The 25,379-nt window shown below is 34.9% G+C and overlaps 1 protein-coding gene across 1 annotated transcript; it reads right to left on the reverse strand.

The window, feature by feature from the left end:
* On the reverse strand, window positions 1–23,724 carry LOC136799284 (replication factor C subunit 1-like). The gene is made up of 27 exons (XM_067055983.1): window positions 23,650–23,724; window positions 23,441–23,512; window positions 22,976–23,054; window positions 22,553–22,589; window positions 22,260–22,300; window positions 21,792–21,910; window positions 21,560–21,646; window positions 21,186–21,293; window positions 20,950–21,009; window positions 20,607–20,784; window positions 19,775–19,932; window positions 19,141–19,320; window positions 18,475–18,850; window positions 9,659–9,832; window positions 9,172–9,272; window positions 8,707–8,821; window positions 7,889–7,974; window positions 7,478–7,615; window positions 6,849–6,944; window positions 6,017–6,115; window positions 5,028–5,179; window positions 4,324–4,438; window positions 3,334–3,479; window positions 2,784–2,865; window positions 2,009–2,149; window positions 1,001–1,196; window positions 1–224 (listed from the first exon to the last, which is right to left on the reverse strand). The coding sequence occupies exons 1-27, from the start codon at window positions 23,650–23,652 to the stop codon at window positions 85–87; spliced, it is 3,279 nt and encodes a 1,092-aa protein (XP_066912084.1). The 5' UTR covers window positions 23,653–23,724; the 3' UTR covers window positions 1–84.
* Window positions 23,725–25,379: the final 1,655 nt, after the last annotated feature.

Below are 25,379 nucleotides of genomic sequence, written 5' to 3' on the forward strand. Positions count from 1 at the left end.
GTATCTGATAATATGGTTTTAATCCCAAATACTCTCTTCATTTCTTCTTCATCTGTCTTTAGCACGTATCCTCAACCAATCAAATCACTTCTTAGCTTTACCCTTACCCTTAGAACTGGACGCTCCTCCTTTCGTTTTCGTTTTACTTGATGACGCTCCCCCTCCGGTCTTCTTTTGTGTTTTGGATTTCGAAGCAGTCGTCTCTTTCTTCATTTTAACCATACCTGGATTGGAAGAAATTGACAAATTAATTGAAGTTTAAACCCATAGGCCTACTTACTTATAGGTTCTAAATAAACACCCCCCCTGCTTGCTAATTTTTCGAAAATTTTCCCGCCCCCGGACCTTATTAGGACCCCTCGTTTATTAATTTTTAAGAATATTTTCAGTTGGCAAAAAGAAGTCCCCTTATTTTGCTCCAAAAAGCCTGATTTTTGCCTATATTTACCTTATTTTGGGGTTTTCAGAAGTACAATCTCCAACCCCTTCGGCAATTAGGTCCCTCCGTTTATTTGAAACCTAAGAGTACTTGACTTATAAAATATTCACTTAACCCAACAACCTCGATAAAAATATTGTTAATTGGACCTAGGTATTTCAAATATACTCAAAATCACTTTAAAAGACATATTTTCAATTTGTTCTGAATTTAACATAATTAACATAAACTAGAAGTTGACATTTCATGCTCAATTTGAAATAAAACGGAAAGTTTTGTTTCCTCTCTTGACGCAATGGGAAGTACACCAGTGAACCTGCCAAAACCTTGTAACCAATAGGAGGGTACTTTTAAATAAAAATATGTGCTTTGTATCTGCGGACAATAAGATTCGGCTTTTTGACCTTTCTTAGTCTCTAATTAAGTCTCTCCAAGGGTCGCTTTCCCGGTCCACACAAACCCGGCATTGTCCCATCTTAACCTCCCTGGACCTTGAAAACTGAGGGATTATTACCAAAGAATCAAAATCAGATCTACACTTCTGAAAAAACCTATACATACCATCTTTTGAAATATCATCGTCCTCTTTCTCATTGTCGCTAGCCACGTTTTGAGTTTCGTCTTTGTCACCATCCTGAATCAATACGTCACCATCTGAAGCAGCGGTGGTAGATTTGGCTTTCTTGGCGGGTTGCGTGGACGCGTACGGGTTCTTATGTGTCTCTTTGTTATAAAGACGCGTGAAAGCTGACTTGACCTACAGTATTGGATAAAGAAAAAGTTTGAATATACATAGGAGTCTCCATAACTCGAACACGCACGGGGAACAAAAATTTATTCGAGTTATGGAGTAAGGTTTATAAGGCTTTGTTAAATGAAGGGACTAGAAAACTTGTTCGAGTTAAGAAGACATTTGAGTTATAGAGGTTCGAATAAAAGCAACTCCACTGTATAAAACCTTAGTCTAGTTCAACAAACTTCCCCCAGAAACTGCTACCCCTTATCTTATTGATTGTAACATCATTAAAGTGTCTATTCGTTTTAAAGACACGGGACCTGACCTAGTATTGGGCTGGAAAACGATAAGCTATTTAAATTGTGAGTTTCTGAGAGACTGATTGTTTCGAATGGAAAACACAATCAAGATGTGTCTAGGCAGAAATAAGGTCGATCTAAAGGGGCAAAATTTGGCACTCATACACTTTTAAATTTATGGATGGTCCTGATTATCTTTCTCCTTAGAAACTTCACATCTAGCACTCTATGTCCGTGGATGTTAACAATGGTCCAATTAAAATACCAACCTCGACCTCGAGTATCCTAGGCTTTATTTACGTTACTGATGGACGCTTGAGAATATTATCTGGCGCTATCAGTATTCGCAGGGAACGAGGTTGTGGAGCTACAAGGCACTCAAAATTATCTTTCCAACGGGGTATTTACCTTAAGGTATATCTGTTTTTTTCCCTCGAGAGGAATGTTTGAATAAGTACCGAACTATAATTATTTTTGGAACAAACTTTAACACTCTAAGTCCTTGTATGCTTTACAATGGTTCAATGATAATACCTTTGTTGGTATTTTGGAGGTGATATCGGGTTCATTCCCCCATTTCCCGATTTCCATCACTGAATCCCAGTCTTCACGTGTTAAATTGTAACTCTCCATCATTTCAATCACTTCTTTGGCTGCACTGTTTGCATCCGTATTCTGTAAAAAGTGATAAAGGTTGAAAACATTCGATTTGCAAAAGTGGTGGCCAAAAAAGGGTTTTCGTCTGGGACGGAAAATGAATTTTGCACAGTAAATTAGCAAATATGTCATATTCTTGAAATCTTGGGCAGAATAGGCCTTATCATGATTTACGTCACAAACATCACTTGCCTCGTATTTAAACAATTACCATGGTTATTATGTCCCTTGAGAAAAAAATGATTCTTTTATAAATATAAAATAGTTTTAATAAAATCTGCTGGGAGTAAATTACCATGGCAATAATTTCAATACGAGGCAAGTGATGTTCGTGACGTAATTTGTAAAAAGGTCTATAGACAACAGGTTGGTGATTTTCAGACGGAAAAGCCTCTTTAAATACTTCACTGAAACGGAAATCCACTCGAGGAAGAATAACACAAACGAATAACACATTTCCTTCTGTTTTGACAATCACAGAGGAAAAAAAAATTCGATGTCGAAAGAAAAAGCAAGAGTTTCATTTGGAAGTTTTCGCTGGAACCAACAAAAATTTTCTTGCCATCAAAATTTGTTCCCCTAAAATCTTTTATTATATATATGATTCCGAAAATTATTCATTCAACATAATATATGAATATAAAAGACATACCGAATTCGTCAAGGGTTGTCCGAGACGATGTTTGAAAGTTGATAAGTAATCCAAGTTGATGTCCGATTTCATACAATTCGCACTGCAAATGAAATGAAGTTATCACACTATAATTCAAAAAACCATTCTAAAACTCCATTTTTTTGTAACTCAAATCAACTTTTTTGGTCCCCATAGAAAGTTTTTGCTTCCATATTACTTTTAAAAAAGTCTCCGATCAAAAGATTTTTGCTTGTCTGGGATTGAGAAACTACCTCCAAGGTTTATATAAAGCTCAGTGAGTTGTTAACCTTGACGATTTTTTTAAAAGCTGACTTTTGCAGCCCTCAAAAGAAGACAAGATTTTAGGGATAAGATGCCAAAAATGGACAAAGAAAGTCTTTTCCAGTTGCGGAGAAAGGAGATTCGAGTTAAAGATAGTCTTTTGACATGGGGATATAGAGTCTTTTGACATGGGGATATAGATAGTCTTTTGGGATACAGAAGGAAAATAAATTTTGAGAATATGATTAATCTTCCAACATTCTCGAACATGAATCAGTTTCCATACCTGAGAGCTAAATGCGTTTTTAGTTCTTGTAAAATACGGTCGTGCTTGTTTCGTGATGAATTCTTTCCTAACCATTGCGGAAAATCGATCCGGCCTGTCAAACCACCGGACATATAGTTTGACGGAAGTACAGTTGAGAAAAGACCCTGAACAAAGGAAAAATTAAAGTATTTAACTCCTTATGATATCAAACGTTCTTTTGGTTGAATCCCTACGACCACACTTTGGAGGTATAGCAAAAAGGAGACATTACCGACAATCCCACACAAAATATTTGAGACAAAGGGGAGATCCCGGTGTAATTTTAAACAGCACAATTGATTTTTAAGCGCCTTAAACTACAGTTGTAAACTAAAGTTTTACCATGAGACTTAAGACTTAGGACCTTAGGATTTCAGGATTTAAATGCTCAAATTTGCTCGAATAAGGCTTAGAATATAGCCTAGAAGCCACCAAACCCCTCTAAAATCGAAATATTCATATATATTTCGACGATGATTAGAGCTAATGTATTTGTGTTTTCTTCGACGGAGACGGCAAGGTTCTATTTTGACTGGATCCTGACCAGCTGGAGACGACGGTAAATCAACCCTTTTTACAATTCTCTATTTTGCAGGCCAGAACTGGGTTTTTCCACATCGCTCCAGTCACTCTACCGTCCTCAAAAGTGCAGATACATAAACTCGCTATTAGTGAAATTATACATTTAAACCAATTTAAATTCCCAAAAGGCAAACATTAACTCTAAAACAAAAGTACTTGAAATTCAAAATGTCTCATGAGGTGTAAACAGCACAATTATCATTGTGAATATGTAATTTTATAACAATGAGATCTGTTTGAAAACGAGGACAACAATAAATTTATGCATCTCGAGAAGAGTGTATTACCAATACAAGTTCACACGATACACTATCCAAGCCATGTTGTGATGTTAAAGGTCTTCACAGCTTAAAATAGCACAAGTTTAACTTGTTTTAAAAAGCTTACTTGTAAAGGAAGGAGACTCCAACTTTGATCGGATCGAATCGAACGTTCGACGAGATTTCCATCAGCGATCGCGTCGGCAGTTTTCGAGATCAAATCCAAATGTGAATTGAGATCCCTAGAAAAGATGAGATTGGACGTCAAAGTTCATAGAAGATGGCTAGTCATCATTCCCTTCTACCTTCATCTTTTCAACACTGAGAAAGGGATAATCATATGGTTTGAGATATTTAGCATGCGGAAATCTTCTGTGATCTTGAGGCTAACTTCCTAATATTTTTGCCTAACTATATCTTGCACAGTTCTTACGTTGAAATTCTATTGTTTTCTTACTTTTCTTAAAAACTGGTAGTTTGAATATCTCTAGTTAGTTTGAGCCGGGTAGCTCAGTCGGTAGAGCATTCGCCTTACAATCTCAGGGTTGTGGGTTCGATCCCCGGTCACCGCCAACTCAGCGGATGAGTAGCTTAGATTGGGTAATCTGATCTAGGCGGTAAGTTACTGGGAGCTGAGAGTAGGTGTGGCGCTCCACCTCAGCATTCGATCTCCCAGGTCTAGCGCAAATAGAAAAGGGGATAGACTCCCTCACTCCCGGCTCCGCCGACAGCCACCAGATGAATATACTACTTTTTTATAGTTTGAGCCTTCTCTCAGGACTATAAAAGGGATCCACAAACAATTTGATTACCCCTATAAGACATCCTTACCTAGCAGCATTGGGTTTGACGTTCAGGTAGTTTTGTTGCACAAAGAGGGGAACGAATGAGTAGTCATTGAAGAAAAGATCCGTTTTGCCGTTCAAAGTCATCTTTGATGCATCGCTATGTGTGAACAAGTTCTTTACTATGTCGAAAGGTCCCTGTTGAAAGAATGAAAGACTTATTAATAGTCCTTTTCATAAATTACGTCACGAACATCACTTGCCTCGTATTCAAACAATTACCATGGTGATTATGTCTCTTGAGACATGGAATGATTTTTTTATTCGAATAGTTTTAATAAAATTCGCTAGGAATTAATCACCATGGCAATAATTTTAAAACGAGGTAAGTGATGTTCGTAACGTAATTTATGAAAAGGTTTATACACATCCAACTGAAGATTGTATCAACCAGCGGTATTGGTATAGAAAAATATGTTTCTTTTAATGGAAATATTTCGTACACTATATTCAAAAACTTTAATTCTTACAACGCTACTAACTTTTAACTATTTTCACTTGAAATGGAATCTAGGAATCACACCCGTTACTAGGAGCTAATAAAAATCACTCATTAAAGTAAAGCTCAAATTGCAGATGTAGAACGATAAACTCGGTATACATTCACTTACCACCTGGATAAGGCTATCACTGTATCTCACTAACATTCTGCCGATTGGTAGTGTGAAGGTTTCGATCACAGACTTGCACCGCAATGGACTGTATTCGAATCCCAAGCACTTCCAGGCAGGGTGTTATGGAAATGTGGTGATAGACTCTCTACCTTCACTCACATGTCATTCTCTCTCAATCCAGCTGATAATCGAAGTATCAAATGACCTTAGTAAAGCTCAAATTGCAGATGTAGAACGATAAACTCGGTATACAAAAATCACGTTGAGGAATAGTACCCTTAAGTTAAAAATCACCAAAACATCTCACAACCAACCAAAAACTCCCATGAATGTTGAATCTTAATTTACCCTTTTGGCTTACCAATTTGATGTTTTTAGCAGCCTGCTTTGCATTATCTTTGGCTTCGTCATACGAGAGTGTACTTTTGGTGGCTGTCCACATTTGCATGTTGTGCAAGACCTAAAGAAAACAAATAAAACTCGTATTATTTCCATGGATATATTTTCAAGTTCAGGAGTCGCCATAAAGCCATTATGGTAATAACCGGGAGTGCACATTGCTATACATTGTATATTTTTATACACGTATGAATTTTTTTTCAATGTTGCAACTGGCTTTTTATGAATCTGGACTAAAATTTGACGCTATTCTAAATATATCCTTTATCTTCAAGGCCTTGCTTTTGAGAGGCTGCAGTAACTGTGGCCATAGTGTCTTAGAGTAGCCGGGTACCTCCCCTGCATTATATATTGCGGCGTTGAGCTCGATTTTATCTATGGGTTGAAATAACCCCAACGATCCAATCAAAACAAGCTTCAAACTTTCTGAGATGCTCCCTTTTGATTATTCTGGTTTTTCCCTAAAAGACAACTTTTTTTCCATGTTTTATACGGGTTTTTGGAGACCAATGGGAGCAATGTAGTGAGTTTCAACTAACTATCACATTTCCTATTTTTCACCTAGACAATTATATTTATTTTCCATTCACCGTTCTGGTTAAACTGGTAAACTTGGCCTCACTATATTGGAAGTTTATCGTGGCTTGGATCACGAGATTTACGTTTGGCTACGTTTCGAGAGATTCTTCCCCAATCATCGGGTAAATGCGGAGGATATTTGCTCCACTATTTGTACTAGTATTTACCACATCAGAGATTAAGCTTAAGAGATTTCTATAGGAAATATGACCAACCTGTCGGATATCTTGGTTTGCACCAATGATAATCTGCTCGATAGCTTGTGGTGGAATCTTCAAACCTTCACGACACGCCACTTTCAAAGCAAAGCTCTACATATGGAAAATAATAAAAACAATGATAAAACATCATTACTAAATCGGCCCTGGATAATAGCGAGTTTAAAATTGTTGTTTTTGAGCAGTGGAGACGGTTAGTTTTGGCTTGGGACGATGTGATATCTGCGGGATTTCACGCTCCCCAATCTTACAGGTTAAAAGTGCGGGCTTTTATAAATCACTTCAGTCACTTGATTCGGGCTGTGTTAACCGATAAGTTTGGCTTTCTGATGACTTTTGATGTCGCTGAGCTTCGAGTGAGGTGGCTAAATTCGATTGGGTCATTCAATCTGTCAAAAAGCCTTAAATGGGCTCCAGACTAAGTAAAACCTTGAAAATCAATGACAATAGACGATATCGGCTTAACATGAAACCTCGAGAATTCCCCACAATGGCGCGGAAAAAAGTTCGCAGTGAAATATTTTCCGCGCAAAGCATTGGGGGGAATTCTCGGGGATCAAATCTGAGTTTTCATGTTAAGCCGATATCGTCTATTTGTAGGAAACGAAAGATGCACCGAAACCCACCTTAATCTGGTCTACACGAGGTTTGTAGAATCGCAGATCAAAACAATAATTGGCCAAACTTCGAACTTTTTGACTGTTGCGATCGTTGCACATACAAATAATCGGGATTTTCGATTTCTTGATCAGTTGAATTAATTCCTGAATGAAAAAAAAAAAAAAAACGACTCATCATGACATCACTTCAGCTTGATTATGATTAATCAAATTAAGACTTTCGGATTCACTATTCGTGAATACGGACAAAAACCTTAGGATGAGCGATTGTCATTTGAACCAAGAACTCTCTTACTGGCAAGACAGACGTATCTGTCTCTCAACTGGACTAATTTCCACCCATAGACGGAAAATTTGAACACTGAAATCTGCCTCGATCAACCAACATCGTTCGAGACTTTTGACTGACAAACTTACGTTCATTCCACCACGATCTTCATTACCAGCCATTCCATCGACTTCATCCATCAACAAACAATGCTTCTTGCCACCGTTGTTCTCGCCTGAAGAAAAAACGGGGAAAATATTTCACTACAATACCCAAGGAGTATATTAACCAAAATAACATCCTTGGTGTATTTCCAGGATCTTTTCGTTGTTTTGTCCAGCCATACTGGCATAATCTTTTGCTACGTACAAATGCGTTAACGGCATGCAATGACTTTGTTTCTGACCGCCTAACAAAGTCGAGGTTACTTTTGTACCACCCAGAAGTTTTCCATTATAAAGTGACAATAGGAGCGTTTCCCCGGGAATGAGAAAGTTTAGTCATATTACGGTACGTCATAACCATAGCTAATTTAAAATGATATTAAAACTGTTTTTACGTATAAAAAAGGTTAGGGCTCAGCAACGTTCCTTCTATCGAATCAGAAAAAGATTCGATTTTTTATTTGAACACTTTTTAAAATCACTTTTTTAAGAATTACATCAAGTAAAAATACATTTGACGGTCTCTGATACGATTTTCAAGAGGAATTGGATTTTCATCGTATCGAATAGAGAGTCGTTTATAAGAGTTTCTTTTTGACGGTGGCTTTCAATATTATCGAATAATGGATCGTATCGAATAGAAGAAAGTCGTTTATGAGAGCGTCGTAACTATAGGTTCTCGTCAATAACAAAAATGCTAGAAAAAAGGGAAAAGTAATGATAGCATTAAAATACGACTTCAATAGATGTCTAGATGTCTTCTCGCTCGAAGCATCGTAAACAAACAAATGATGAAATCTAACCTTGAAGCATGCCAGTGACGGCAACATTTGAAAGAGATTCTTTGATGACTGTCTCCAGAGCTTTCTTCCCACGAGTATCACTAGCGTTCATCTCTACATAACTGAATCCAAGCTCCTGATAGTAATATTAAACAGTTAATGTTATCTTGTATCGGCTAATAGAGAAATTGTTCAGAAAAGCCTTGAAAACCAAGTCCCCAGATTGAAATTTTCATTTTATATTTTTCTGACTGAAATTAGAATTTCTACAACCAATAGACAAATTCTGCAGGTTTAGCTAAAGTTCAAGATAAAAATACACCATTTTTGAAAATATCTTAAACAGAAATCCGTCTGAGACTTTTGCAGAAAAAAATCACACCAAACCATTTAAAGATTTTATTTAGAGCTTTTACACACACCTAGAGATCTATAAAGAATGATGGGAAGTCACAGCCTTTTTGAATTAAGATTTAAATTGACTACCTTACAAACAATAGTGGCTGTTGTTGTTTTTCCAAGACCGGGCGAACCGGACAGTAAGGCTGCCCGGAATATTGATCCATCTTCTTTTCCCGCCATAAAATCTGTAAGAGAAAGCGGGAAAGATCTAATAGAAACCTATGCTTATCATGTTAAGACCATAAGCCTTAAGTTTTTGATATCAACCAAAGTGAATAAAGAGTGTATGACATTCAATGATAAAGTTGGGTATTTCATCTTTTTTCTATTTTACGCTGCTTTTGATAAAAAAGAAGAAATACTGGACGAGACTTTGCAACAAGAAGAATAGAAAGAAATAGCTAAAGTCCTTTAATTTGAAAATCCGAGAAACAAGATACCAATTTCATCAAAGTCACGCTTTATCGACACCCCCATAAACTTCTTGGTATCACCACCCCGTAAACTTCAGGGGTAGATACTTTTATTTAAGAAATCCTATTCATTCGAACAGTTCCAGATTGCAACCTACTTTTTTTTGGCTTTGCATCTTTAGCACCGGGCGGTTTTGGGGCGTGATTATCACGCCAGTCCATTAGCCATTTCCTTAACTTCTTTGCATTACTTTTATCACCGTGTTGACCAACAATTTCCCTCATCTCCTTCGGCTTGTATTTGTCCACCCATAACAAACAATCTCCGTCGCCTGGAAGGAAGGAAGAGTAATTGGCGCTTTTATCCTTCTAAGTTCTTCTTGTTTCAAATCAGACAGATAATCGAGCCGGGTACTTCACTTAAATGCCTTGAAAAGGAAATTTAGTCAGTGACGACATATTTTTTAGGCATGTGAATTTTTTTTCCGGTCAACTTCAAGGGGGTTGTTTCTCTGTCTCTAACAGAAATGTAAGTCGCTTAAGGTTGTTTTAAAAAATGTGTATGATGGCGTATTAATGCATTTTCAAAATCTACCTTAAAGGAAGAAATTTTGGCGGGAATTTAATTTGGCGGGTGGCCGAAAAAGTTTTTCAGAGGGAATTTAATTTCGCGGTTAACTTGAAAAATTAAATTTGGCGGGAATTTAATTTGGCGGATGAAGGACATTTTTGTCCAAAAAACGCCATTAAAAAAGAACAAGTGATACTTTTATGGACCTACCTGGTTATGCATTTAACACATATAATTGATATCTACGTAAGAATGAACGTTAAACAATCATTCAGAACACAAATAGTGACGATTTATTAAAATTAGTCGTTTGTTGCTTATAAAAAAACGTTTGGAAACCAAAATTTCATGCTCTTGAAATATTCTTTCATATTCAAGACTTCGTGAGCATAAAAAACATCTATCTCATCAAAAAATTGAGTAATTTGGCTAAGAACATTGATGTATGCTTATTAATAGTGATTCTTATAGATAAAGATGCGTTTTTTGAGCTGAAAATTTTTTTTTACAAAAATCTGCTTGACCCATCTTTTAGCTACTTTCATGCAAAAAATCAGAAAAAAACAACTATCCAATATTTCACAAAGTCCAAAAAACCCTTTTTTTAGACGTTTTTTGGCCCAAATTTGCCCAAAAACATTTTTTTTCGAAAATCGGGCTAAGTCACATTCAAGGGTTTATAGTTATGCATCTTTGTGCAAAAAATCGTAAAGAATGAAAGAGCCAATCTCGAGAAAAGCTAATACCTAGGTAATTGATAATGTGCTAATAAAAAAATATCCAATTTGGCCAGTTTTTCTATAAAAACACGCCAAGCAACCAAAATTTCATGTCTAAACACACATATGCTTCAAAAGTAAGCCCTCGTGAGCAAAAAAACATATATCTCATAAAAAATTGAGTAATTTGACTAAGAACATTAATGTATGCTTATTAATAGTGATTCTTATAGATAAACATGCGCTTTTTGAGCCTACAAATCTTTTTGCAAAAATCTCCCTGAGCCATCTTTTACCTATGATGGTACCCTACTTCCATGCAAAAAATCAGAAAAAATCAATGATCCAATTTTTCACAAAGTCCAAAAAACCCGCTTTTTAGCCGTTTTTTGGCCTAAATTTGCCCAAAAACATTTTTTTTTTCGAAAATTGGGATCCGTCACATTCGAGGGTTTATAGTTATGCATCTTTGTGCAAAACGTCTTAAATAATGAAAGAGCCAATCTCGAGAAAAGCTAATACCTAAGTAATTGATAATGTGCTTATAAAAAAATATTGAACTTGGCCAGTTTTTCTATAAAAACACGCCAAGCAACCAAAATTTCATGTCTAAACACACATATTCTTCAAAAGTAAGCCCTCATGAGCAAAAAAAACTTCTATCTCATAAAGAAATTGAGTAAATTGACTAAGAACATTGATGTATGCTTATTAATAGTGATTCTTATAGATAAACATGCGTTTTTCAAGCCAAATAAATTTTTTTGCAAAAATCTGCTTGAGCCATCTTTTACCTATGATGGTACCCTACTTTCATGCAAAAAATCAAAAAAATTTAATGATCCAATTTTTCACAAAGTCCAAAAAACCCGTTTTTTAGCCGTTTTTTGGCCCAAATTTGCCCAAAAAATTTTTTTTTCGAAAATCGGGCTCCGTCACATTTTGGCCACTACCGTTTTGCACCTTTGTACCAAAAATCAAATGATTCCTATGATTCAATCTCGAGAAAAGCTGGTAACGAACGGACGGACGGACAGAGGTGAATTTATAGGACCTTCACCCCACCGGGGTAGGTCCAAAAAACTTGTTTTAAAGCCTGAACAGGGGGGGGGTCAAGCCTCAGGGTACTAAAGCATAGCCGGTGGGGTGGGTGTTTTTCTAAAAAAAATTTGATAAGTACCCGGGTACTTTTTGGGTGGGTGGGGAGCCAAGTTTGTTTAATCAAACAAGTACCCGGGTACTAATTGGGTGGGTCTTATGTGAATTTTCTTTGTAAAATAAGTACCTTGACTCAATTTTGGTGAGTACTGGTGAGTAGTTTTATTTTGTTTTCAAGATAATTTAAGGGCTTTGAGACTTAAGTATTGTTAAAAACCTGTGACATTTTTATTCCATCATTGGATGGTTAAAAATAAGTTACTTCTAGCATAAAATTTGACACGAAGAACAGATAAAAACATGATTCTGCCATATAAAAATATTATCGATGAAAAGAAAGTTTTAAATTGTTTTATATTGTTGATGTAATATCAAAACATAAAAAGACCTGCCAAGAAAAAGAAATTTAGGGAAAAGTTTTGAAGTGAAAGTGAAAGCCAAGGTCCTGTTTTGTTTGTTTTGATCGAGCTCCATCTGAGTGTTTCCCTTTCCTTCTTTTCTATTATGTTTTCACGTGAAATAGTGATGTAATGAACTCCTTTTGTTCTTAGCATTTTGAATTTGTTCTTTCATTTTTCTGACTTATTACAGCTTTTCAAAAAAATATTGCGAGATAATGTCACCTAAATTCTGCCAAAATAGTCACATGGGCCAGATTTCTACACTTTGATACCACCAGGTAAAGTAGAAAACTCAAAAATTCTGATTTATATCCTACCTTGGCTTCTTTTATTTCAAAAGCTTTCTTACGTTATTACAGTATAGTTGTGGGTTTACTTCTATATTCAGCTTTATTAAAAAAACCTGTTTAGAAACTTTCTTGTTTTTTTAGCCATTTTCGTATTATATTATTTTGTTTCTATTTACCACAATAGGTTGCTTGATTGCATGCTTTGACCTGATAATAACTTCTCTAAGACATTCTGGGTGGGCACTCACAACAAAGCTCAATGAAGTATAACAAATGGAGTTTAGATTAAAAGTGTTACAGATTCTCGTTTTTAAAGTGAATTTTACTTGGGTCTATTGCAACTGGTTATATTTAGTTTATATTAGTTTCTTATTTTATGTTTAGTTTTGCTAATTTACTCTGGTTTATACTTTTTATATTTCCAGATATTTCAGAAACTAGATCTTTTGTTAAAACTGTTCTAAGATTTTGTAAGATTGTGAAAAAGTGCTTTTACATTGTTTTCATCTGTTTTCATGTTTAAAAAATAAGGCAATCAATATAACCGAATGTATTACTGTAAATTACGCCTGGCTTATTAGTTGGGCTAATAGTAAAGGAAAATTAAAATTAACAGTTATAAGGGTAGGTTTAATTTTGATGAGTGTAGAATTGAGAAAGATTAATAAGTAATAAATTTATTTTTTGTAGGTATAGGGTTAAGAAGGAAAAGTCCTTAAGTACCCGGGTACTTTTTGGGTTGGTATGGGGTCTAGAAGAGAAAAGTCCTTAAGTACCCGGGTACTTTTTGGGTGGGTATAGGGTCTAGAAGGGAAAAGTCATTAAGTACCCGGGTACTTATTTGGGTGGGTGGTATGAGTCAAAATTTTTTTTAGATAAGTACCCTCTCTAGGCTATGCTTTAGTACCCTGAGGCTTGACCCCCCCCTGGCCTGAAATAGCACACATTTGGGGGAATAAATCGAGCAATTTAAATTTGGCGGGAATTTAATTTGGCGGATGACGGAATGAATTAAATTTGGCGGGAACTTAATTTGGCGGATTTTGAACAAATCCGCCAAATCCGCGGACTCACTCGTGTTCTGCAACGCTGGGCCTTCATACCGGCAGGTTTTTTGTTTTCTTATTAGAAAATTTTTATTAAAATAAGGAAGCTCAAAGTTGCCAAAGAATACGAACGATTTAAACCTAAAACTGAGTCTGAAAAAGTTGAATTTTATTTTTGGCAAGTCCAAAATATTTCAACTTTTCCAAGATTTAAGGACAGAAAGAGACAATTTTAGGCTATGTGTGGGAAATTTACTTTATCCAAGGATGGGAATCGAAAAGTCCGCCAGTTGAATAACCAGATAAAAATTTATAAAACATGAGCTAAAAAGCACCAAAATAAAGAATAATTTTACTTTTAAATTTCTTGTTACTTTGTCTACCATTTTCATTTAGCATTTTTGCAGACTAGTTTTTGTTTACATTTTTGCTACCATTTTGCTAGATCCAAACCATTTCTTGTACATATATTATTTCCAAACCATTTCAAGTACATTTATGATGACATCATCAATATTTTTATATAAATATAGGATCACTTCTGACTCAGTTCATTCACTCATCATAAGTCCTTGAAGAGTCAAGACATGATGTTGGATCAAAACTTCAAATTTATTTAAATAAGAACTCAATTTTCAATTGTCAATTCAATTTTCACACACTCAGACTTTGTCTACGTTTGGACATAGTCATTTGGCTTTCAGTCATCTTGGTCAGCTTCCAGCTGTCACTTCTGGCCACTCTGGTACGTTGTTTTTCATGTTTTCTCTCTTTTTGTTTCTTTGTTTGCATTGTGCCTCGCCTTAAATGAACTTTAGGTTAGCCTAGGTTAGGGACATGTTTTCAGATATTTGGACTTAGTCTTTTTTCAAACTTTTGGACTTAGATATTTTTCATGAATTCAGACTTATATATTTTTTCAACTCAATTTAGACTTAAACTTATACATAGATTTAGATTTCGTTCATACTTATTCAATTTTATTTATTTTCCAGTTATTTATAAACTCATTTGTATCTATTTCAGTTTGAACCCTCTCTCAATAAATGGTTCCAAGCACATAACCAATTTGTGATAGTCTGTGAAGCACCCGATAGACAACAGCCTGCGTCTAGTATCATAATAACTTTTTCAGTAGCGTGGCCAAGAGGGGCCGAGAATTAATTTAAGATATCTGATTGTTACGACACAGTAATTAGCCATAATACAAAATGAAATAGAAATAACAGCAGTGCAGTAGCGTGTTGGGTTGAATAAAATTCGCGCAAACTGGGGAGGCAATTTTAGAAGATTTTGGTTTCTAGCGCCCCATATAAAAAGTAAATATGTTTTTTTTCTCTCTTTTTGGCCGAAAACTGCTATATTTAAGGTGTAAAAGAGCAAAGGGAGGCGTCTTTTCGCGCCCTTTTTATTTCGGCGCCCCCTCCAAGAAAATCGGCCGCTGGGCCCCCTGCCACCATGCTATTGAATAACATCTTTCTATTTATTCAAACATGGAGCAGAACCATTTTCAGATATAATAAAAGAATAATGATTAATTTTTGAATGATTTTATTCAATATTATACAGAATACAAGAAAAAAAAACCGGTATTAGAAAAACAAAAAAAAACTGAAAAAAAACTCCTCAAAATTACCCTAAAAATGGTGGAAAATACTGCAAATAAAAAAGTCCAGAAATGAAAAAAAGATAAAAAAAATTGAAAAAAATTTATAATAAAAATGGTGTGTTCACTCGATGCGTGACTCAATGGCTTGGCGAGCTCTAGCTTTTGCTCGATTGCGATATAATCGACGTTTTGCTGTCTTCGTTAGTTTCTTGGGAATTATTTGGTCCCAAAGGTTTTTCGAAAGTGATTTCTCGTACAGATCTGAGCTATCTTCATTACTGTTCTCTTTCAAGTGATAATCACTAGGTACTTTGTGTGTTTTCTCTTCTGTGAAAGAATTCTCATAAGTACAGTCAACGTTGTTGCCATGCATTGGTGCGAAAACATCACCTTTGTTTGAAATTTTAGAAGCTCCATGTCGTAAGCACTCATTGTGATTACCATACAAAATTGCACAGGCATCGACTTCGTTTGAAGTTAGAATCAAACGATTCCATACGCTCTCGTTGTTATTGCCATACATAAATTCGAAAGCATCGACTTTGATTTGAGGAATACCTTGCCGTACGTACGTTTCTGGTTTGCGGATAGCATCCATGGCCCGTTGGGTGCTGACCCGCAACTCAGTCTCACGCGCGTAATAAGCATGGCGGACTTTATCTTCGAGTGTCATTCGATCTTTTTTTTGCTGGATTCTTGAGGCGCTTCGTTGCCAACCAATGGGTTTCACAGATTCGTTTTTTGGACTACCAATTGCGTCCATTTTGAATGATTCAGAGATAGGAATCTTAGTTTTACTTTGATAAATTTTAAATTTCTCTGACTTCAATTAAACAATTGAATGACCAGCTTTTTCACTCACTGCTTTGTCGAAGTTGAAAAGCGAATTTCTTTCTTCAAATTATTTTTCTACTTTTAACTAAATAAACTCACTCATATATTTGACGTCAATTAAATTAATTCTAAAATTGACGTCGATCAACGTACACTAATTCTATTTGCTGCAATTATGAAACTTTAAGTTAGAATTTGTCCATACATCGCAAAATTTTAAGTTCCCATTATTTTAGTAAATTAGAAAAGCATGGTTAAAAAAAGACTATAAATTCCTTTCATAATTAATATAATTATATAGAGTTTACTCTCACTTATTCGAACTCGGCATGAGAATCTTATTTGTTCGAATTACAGAGTGATTCGAATTAATGAAAGTATTTAAGAAGGGTGTTTCCTTGACAAGACAGGTGAAAATTATTTTAAATGATGACAATAATATATGTTTGAATTAGCAAGAGTCGACTGTCCGTTCAAATAAAAATACAAATACAAATTTTGACCGCTCTGCAAAATATAAATATTTGGATAGTGGCACAAAATCAGCCTACGTCCTTATTCATATGTCAACGGGAGTGTTTACACAAAATTTGAGCAAAAATATACAATTGTAAGAGGGGCGTTATGTCTTTTGGAAGTGGCAGACAGATTTTGATGTTGCGATGATCAGATAGATGGCAATGCTGTCAACTGAAAAGATCTTGTCAGAAGGTGTCAATCTATGATTTAGCAACAACAGTCAAGATTTCATATTGAAAAAAATACTAAGTTTATCAAAAGTTATAAGTTAAAATATTAATTCAATATTAATATAAAATGAACGGCGACAAAAATAACAAACGATCTATATTTCAACAAAGAACTGCTTAAAAATGACGTTACTTATTTATTAGATTTTTTGACGTAAAAATTGACGTCAAATATCTATCTGTATGATTAAAAATTGGGATAAAGACTTTCGAAAGTAGTTTTCGTTAATGCACTGTTTGATAAAGCAGTGAATGACAAGCAAGTTATTTAATTGTTCGATAAAAAGTTGTAAAAGTTAATTAAAGTAAAACGAAGCTTCTTATCTCTGGTTCATTCGAAATGGATGCAATTGGTAGTCGAAATAACGAATTTGTGAAACCCATTGGTTCGCAACGAAGTGCCTCAAGAATCCAACAACAAAAAGATCGAATGACACTCGAAGATAAAGTCCGCCATGCTTATTACGCGCGTGAAGCTGAGTTGCGGGTCAACACCCAACGGGCCATGGATGCTGTCCGCAAACCAGAAACATACGTACGGCAAGGTATTCCTCAAATCAAAGTCGATGCTTTCGAATTTATGTATGGCAATAACAACGAGAGCGTATGGAATCGTTTGATTCAAACTTCAAACGAAGACGACGCCTGTGCATTTTTGTATGGTAATCACAATGAGTGCTTATTACGACATGGAGCTTCTAAAACTTCAAACAAAGGTGATGTTTTCGCACCAATGCATGGCAACAACGTTGACTGTACTTATGAGAATTCTTTCACAGAAGAGAAAACACACAAAGTACCTAGTGATTATCACTTGAAGCAGAAGAGTAATGAAGACAGCTCAGATCTGTACGAGAAATCACTTTCGAATAACCTTTGGGACCAAATCATTCCCAAGAAACTAACGAAGACAGCAAAACGTCGATTATATCGCAATCGAGCAAAAGCCAGAGCTCGCCAAGCCATTGAGTCACGCATCGAGTGAACGCACCAGTTTTATTATATATTTTCCTTTTTTTTTTTCTATTTTTCATTTTTGAAATTTTTATTTGCAGTATTTTCCACCATTTTTAGGCTATTTTTGAGAATTTTTTTTTCAGTTTTTTTCTTGTTTTTGTAATACCGGTTTTTTTCTTGTATTCCGTATCATATTATAATATTGAATAAAAATATTTAAAATTACTCATCATTGTGCTCATTTGTATTTGTTTCTGAAAGGTACACTTTCCTTCGAGCATCTTCCTAATTTTGTATGTGGAGGAACCAAAAAACCTCTTCCCTAGTTTTTCAGGATCTATCAAATTTTTAGATAGATATTGACAAATGAAAACGTTTTGTAAAATTGATTGGTATTTTACAGACCAAAATGTGAAAATGGCTCAAAGAACGTATTGGCTAGTTAAATTTTGTTGAAACTGGGTCTATTTTTCAAATCAAGGTAAAATTTACTGATAAAAATTGCTTCATGGTTAAATTTGTTTTTTACAGCCCGGTCTGTAAAACTCTTTCCTTTTACCAGTACTAGTGTTTTAACAAATGAACCAAAAAGGGTGTTGAGTGTGAAATATATATAAAAAAAACAACTAAAAACTATTACCTTCAGTTTTTTTGGGAAGCGAAGGTGATTGACTATAAGTAGAGCTTTGCGAACGGGGAGAATTGGTATTCTGCGAGCCAAGTGACAAAGACTTTGGAGTGAAGCTTGAAGGCGACTGCCCGAATGAGGGAAAGGGTCTTTGACTTGATGTACCAGGTGTTGATTTCTGGGACTGTGTCTTGTTACTTGGGGTAGGTGTATGGACGCTGGGTGACGATTTATGGGCAGATCCTTTGATGTTTGGGGTAGCAGCCTGAGGGGTATCCTCCTGTATCGAGACTGCCATTTCTTGAGGGTCTTCGTCAGGAGGTGGGAATGATTTCAAAAGCTCAATGAAACCATCCTCATCCAGTTGTTTCGTCTTATGTTTGGCTGCCTGAAGTAATAACGAAATACAAATTTGTTTAAAATATTATGTTATATAATATATAGCTTATCAACAGAAGCTATTTAATTGCAATCACCAAAAGAAGTGAGCTTTAAAGTAGTATCTATTCTCAGATTGAAAATATAAATTGCCTTCACCAGTAACAAGCACTCAATTCGGAATAAATTTGTTCACTAGTCAAGATTTCAAAATGAGTGATTTTCTTTGAAATACTCTTATTAGAATGTATCCCCTTACATAATTCCACTTTACATAAATTATATAAATTAAAATTTTACCTTATCCATTTTTGATTGACCAGGTTCTTTACCAACAATCACATAAGTTGTTTTACCACTCACACCACCTGTCACCCTTCCACCGTATCGTTTGATTTGGTCTTCAACAGTGTCTCTTTCAAAGGCATCCAGAACACCGGTCAATACAAATGTTTTACCAGCTAAACAATTCTCAGATGCCTAAATATAATTAAAAAATGTGAAGCAATATTACAGATCTGTTGAAGACGACTGAAATGCTTAACAACTGAACCAAAAAGAAACTAGCAAAAACAATCCAACAAAAGAAATATCATACTACAAAATTAACGGTAAAGTCAAATAGTGGAGCTGTAAAAACAAATTGTTCAAATACTGACATTATTCAAGCCTAGAGACAACCGAAATTGTGACCGAAACTAGGAAGTCAAAATTTAAATTTCAGTGACAACCAGTTCACCTTACAACCAACCTACCAAGCAAACTAATCTGGAAATATTTTCAATAATTTTTCCTACTTTGGCCCAAAAACTGTTATTTATGCAGATTTATGGGGTGATAAAAGACAGAACAGGTCTAAGGGACTGCTGGTCTTTTTCAAAAAGTAAGTATGATAAGCTATTTCAAAACAGGTTTAAGTTAAATCAAATCTTACCTTTGGCAACTCTTTGGATCCCAAAGCTGACGGTCCTTCTCTGTTTTTATACGACCAATAATTCTTTTTCTTGTCAGTATTTGGTGTTTCTGGTTTAACAGAAGAATCGGGTGTATCTTCAACTAATTTGGTTGGCTTCTTCTTGTTAGGTGTTTGCTCTGAGAAAAGAATTATTTTCCAAAGTCTATTGAATATCCTTAAAACCGTTCTTCTAAGTAGAATTCTAGAGTACTTAAATCCGTTAGAATGCTTTTCAGTTTCATAAATATGTGTATCACAAAATTTTCACGAGAGAAAAATTATTTCAGCTGAGGCTTCACACCTATTGGACTAAAAGTATTTCTAATTTTCCAAATGTTTATCTGAAATAACTATCTTTGCGACCAGGTAACTTGATATCATTTTTTCACCCAGCAGTAGTTTTTTTAAATAAGACAGTCTGTTCAAAGAGATGAATGCTGACAAGCACAAGATCTGCTTAGATTAAAAGCATCAAATATAAGGATTTTGCATTAAATTAGACCAAAAATCTATTATTCAAAAATTTTGTAGTGAAAAGGCAGAACATTTGGCTACAGTCTGCAAGGTTATGGGTTGAATCCCTAGCCGGGTCATACAAAGAGTCCGAAATTCTACTTGATGCCCCTCTGTTTAGTGCTTTAGGGAACAATTCAGGGAGAAAGAGTGGCATTCCTCTCTATCTTCTTATAGTCACTTATCGAGCACTCTACGAGGAGAAGATAAACATCCTCTACAACAATATCTTCTTATAGATAGTTATCAAAAAAGGAGCTGACTGTGGTTGCAAGATTTACTCACTATAGCTTCTTACCTTCATGTTCCACCGGTTCTTTCTTCTTGTCATTCTTTTGTTTTTGTTTAGATTTCTCAATATATTCTTTAAGTCCTTCTTTCATTTTGTCTTCAACGTTGTTGTTTATTTTGTCTTCCACTTTATTTGAACTTTTCGCATCTTTCATCTTATCTCCTAGTTTCTTGGATGATGATTTCTAAAGAAAATCAAAAGTAAAAATCCAAGCAGGTCTAAGTACAGGGAGTCTCTCTGGAGATCTACATTCTAATATCAAATTTAGGACATAAAAAAATCCTTGATTGGAACCTACCATAGTCATATTTTAAAAACTCCTGGCTGGCAAAAAAATTCTAATAATTACTTTGGCTTCTGGTGTTGGTGCAATAATGAAATCATCGTCATCATCTGGCATCAATATCTCCTGCAAAAAAATGCCCAAATAGTACTTTGAGAAATCAGTAGGAAAATTGCATTCTTTGTGACATTAGAATGATTATAGTGCAGTAAGAATGAACGACACTCAATAGACCTAATTCTTTTTTGAGAAGTTTGTTTTAATTCTGCGAAAATTGGAATTCAAATTACAGTATTTCTTACATCTGGATCATTCTTCTTTTTAGGAGGCAGAGTTTCAACTGTTTTTGGTTCTGTTTGTGTCAATTCCTTTGTTTTGATTTTTGTCAATTCTTCTTCAGCTGTCTTTTTCTAAAATTGTAAATAAACTCTTCAAAAGCCTTAACAAACTTTAAATTTTTGTCCTGTTATTAAGAAGAAAATATTCTAAATTTTGTTTGGCTCTGGTGTCTTGTTGTCTTGTGTCATGGAGTACAATTCAATAATATAATTGAATAATTGAAAACATTTATTTAATAAACAAATCAAAAAATGGAATAATTGTTTATCTAAAAAATTCACCACTATTTCTAGAAATACACAACATACACAATGTTGCATGCACTGTTTCATGTTACCTTTTTCTTTGGAGGAGTTTCTGAGATCTCTTTTGTCTCTTTAGATTCCTTTGGTTTGTTTTCTTTCTGTTGTGGAATTGGGCTTTCCTGAAAATAATACATATTATTAGATATCAGATAGATGTAATTAGATAGGATGAGGGAGCAGCATTTAAAATGACAAAATTGAGTGAAAAACCTTTTTTACGAAAAAAAATATTCTTCGTCTGATACTCTTACTTATCATACTTACTGGTTGTTTGCGTTTTGTTGATGAAGATGTACTATTTGAGCTCCCAAAGAAATCTGTGGCAGTGGTCGGCTTTAATGAAGTCTTTTCTTTCTTTCCTTTGTCAACATTCTTACTTGAATCTAAGGTCAGAAATTAAATATTGTTCTAGTATGGGTGTAATTCCTGTCGTCACTTCCAGAGAATTCTATTAAAAGGATACAAAAAGGAAAAATCAAATTATACATAATAGCTGTATTCTTTTTCACCAACATTTCAAGGATACAAAATAATCAACGCACAGTATCACAAAGTTCCATAATACTGACTTGTGTCACAAGATACTACGCGAGTGTCAATGTGCCAGCGTTCAAGTGTTCTAGTACCATATGCAGTTTCTGACTACTAAGTTGCAATGCATGTTTAATGTTGTGATTTCTACACTGCCAGGGGTGAATACTATCTGAAAAGCTCTTTCTAGATATTTCTTACCTGCAGAAGGTTTTCGCTTCTTTGGTTCTTCCTTTTCATTTCTATTTAGTGAAAAGAAATTCATAAAACAAGAAAACCTTCTCTGTTTGTCCGCAATTATAAAAAAAGCCTATATTTCAACTATTGAAATATCTCGATTGTTTAAAAATGATCATATTTAGAAAAAGGGCTCATCAATTCAGTGAGCAGTGACCGAACACTTTTTAAACAGAAAGAAAGAGGAAAGAAAGAGGAAAGAAAAGAGCTAAAAAAGTTAGAAAATTTTAAGTGAGAATCAAATTAAAAAAATGTACTTTAATTTTTCAGGAATAGGGTCTTCAGAGTCTGAGTCTAAAGAAAAGGAAACCAAGCATATTGACAATACTACAAAATATCTTTTTTTTGGGTGGAAGTTGATCCAAAGACCTCAAATTTGTTATCATTTGCTCACTAAATGTAAGCTTTCTTTGGTGCCGGTGAAGAAGAAGTTAAATGTTTGGAGAGTCAATTTTCTTCAGAATTTAGTCATACAACACACTTTGTGTCAAAATTTAAAAATATGGAAATATTCTGTTTACATAATCCTTTCTAAGCCCTGGAGTGTTTAGATTGTAAGAATCATAGATATAAGAATGGAGATTCTCGGGCAGAATATCAACTTTGATTGTGTATATTGGACCTCTGCAAATAAAGGAAAGATCTTCAGTTCTGTTTGAAAAACAATCCATGATTATTACCTGACTCGATGACTATTCTTCTTTTTTTCTCTTTCACAACAGGTTTGTCATCAGATTTGGATTTTGATGATTTTCCACTCTAATAGAGAATTTATCTTACCATTAAAAACATCCCAAATAAAAAACTGTCTAGAAATTCTAGAAGGATATGTATGAGCTGGTCCTAAAAAACGACATGATACAAAAAGTAGGATTTTAGAACTGATCAGTAAAAGAATATTACTAAAGTAAACTAGTTGCCATGGAAAATCAGCCCAGAAGTTTTAACACAATAGGGAAAACATGCTTAAAGCATGTAGCCAATTTAATGCTCATTGGATTGTAACTTAAGACAAAAAAGGGGGCTGATATATTTCTTGTCCCCTTCACATATTTTTAGATAATTGCAAGCATCTGGGAAAAAGTTGAACTAATCTGAAGAGTCACCATCAGGGCTGACTAGTAACAACTAATAACAAAACTTACTGAACTTGTACTCCCACCATTTACTGTTTTCTTCTTTGTGCCTTTTGGGGCAAAAAAAGACCTGATATCAGCCTAGAAACAAAAAAGTCAATATTTAGAATCATTGGAAAAAACTCGTATTGTCATGGAACAATCAAATAAAAGGACACTCAATAAAAATAGAAAATAAAAAATTGTATCAAAATCATGAGTTCTAAAACATTGCCTACCATCTAGATGCTGTTCCACATTCAAAATGTCCAATCAGTTCATATTATAATTATTCTTTTCTTCCTATATAAAAACAAAAAACATACTTTTTTGAAAAAATCAATGTCTAAAAATCAGCCTTCAATCATGTTTTCCTTACCTAGCTTTAATGATTTAGATTTAGATGAGGTCCTTATTCTCTTTAAATCTATTGCAGAGCTGCAAATAAGGAAATTTCAGTTGGCCGGTAAATTTTTTAGCACAACGAAAACAATTTGAGCAGAACTAGATTGGTTAAACACCTGACACATATTCCTCTTTTAATTAGAAGCGCTATTAAGTGTTCTTTAAGCCTCTAATCTTCAAATTTTAACCAGACAAAATGAAAGATTGAGCTTCAGAATGGCCGGTAGAAATTACCAAATGATCGGTAATTACCGGTCACTAGCTGTTATTTGCACCACTGCTATTGGCCATTCTAATTGGCGTTGGCATTCCACTATTGTCGATGAAAATGTCCACGTAAATTTGGCTTTTGCTGCCAAAATATAGAACCTACTGACACAAATAAATCTTAATTAGAAAGGCTAGGTTTAGCTAGCATCAGTAGGCTATTCAAAAATTTATTTTAAAAATTTAATTTAAATCTAAAGCTCAGACAACCCTTTGTCAATACATTGTATTGGCCTTGTATTTGGTCGTACATGCCAACTCTCACACATGAGCAAGAGAACCACCAGGGCATTTTTCATTCCTTTTTGCGTCTGGTTATTGGAGGCTGTCCTTCCTGGAATCACTAAAATTTAGGTATTAAAAAACAGCCTTTTTAGTGGAAAAGTACTAGAAAAAGTGCACTTTTCGGCCAACAGCAGACGCTACTGCTTATCTAAAATATGGCCTACTCACCCATTTCTTTACGCTCTCACCCAATATATGAAAATTGGATTTCTCATGCAAAAGTTCCTGCTTCCCCAAATGTTGGCCATCAAAGCCTTATGTTCTTATCCTGTTTTTTAAAGTTTGTTCTTATAAAAAAATGTGTACTTCCCTCTCAACATTTTACCTTTCATGCTCGGATGCTAAGAAAAAATTTGTTTTCGTTTGTTTTTAAAGTCATTTTGAAAACAAAACTGCATAGTGGGAACCCCCCCCTAACTTTAGGGGGGGGTTGGAGGTTTTCAGAAAAATTTAAGCAGGTGGGGGTTAGCCTGCTCACAAATCTTAGGTGGGGGTTACCCTATACAGGTGGGGGTGACTTTTTTCAGGTGGGGGTTGGAGAGTTTATTTACTAGTTTTCTTATTTTGACTCAAAAACTTTCTTTCAACCCTGCTCATCATAAACATATACATTGACAGTAAAAATCTATTTCTTCCCAAGTCTAATAATTATAACAAAAGATGTATGAAGTATAAAAAGCATAGAAATTATTTTCAAGTGATTAACCTTGCTTACCCTCAAAATTGTTAAAACAGTCAAAAACCTTTTTCAGGTGGGGGTTGGAAACTTTTCAGAATTTAGGTGGGGGTGGTCCAAGAAGGTGGGGGTTGGGTTGGTAGCATTTTTCAGGTGGGGGTTACCCTATGCAGGTGGGGGTGACTTTATTCAGGTGGGGGTTGGAGGGGTGCTGCCCACTATGAAAACTATTTTCAAATTGATTTCGAAATGAAAGTAAATTTAAAATTGTAAAGTGAAAGTTATATATTTTTATTTATTATAAAAAAACTAATTATAAACTAAATTATAAAATAT

The sequence above is a fragment of the Clytia hemisphaerica genome, unplaced genomic scaffold (genome assembly GCF_902728285.1).
Source record: "Clytia hemisphaerica strain Z4C2 unplaced genomic scaffold, Clytia hemisphaerica genome assembly, whole genome shotgun sequence".
Taxonomy (NCBI): domain Eukaryota; kingdom Metazoa; phylum Cnidaria; class Hydrozoa; order Leptothecata; family Clytiidae; genus Clytia; species Clytia hemisphaerica.

Bases quoted from the DNA above. Each gene is read 5' to 3' on its own strand.
- LOC136799284 (XM_067055983.1), bottom strand. The intron at 20,785-20,949 runs GTAATTATTAGA...GATTTTCTTTAG, and splicing joins CACCAACACCAGAAGCCAAA to AAATCATCATCCAAGAAACT. The intron at 6,116-6,848 runs GTTGGTCATATT...TGTTTTCTTTAG, and splicing joins CAAACCAAGATATCCGACAG to GTCTTGCACAACATGCAAAT.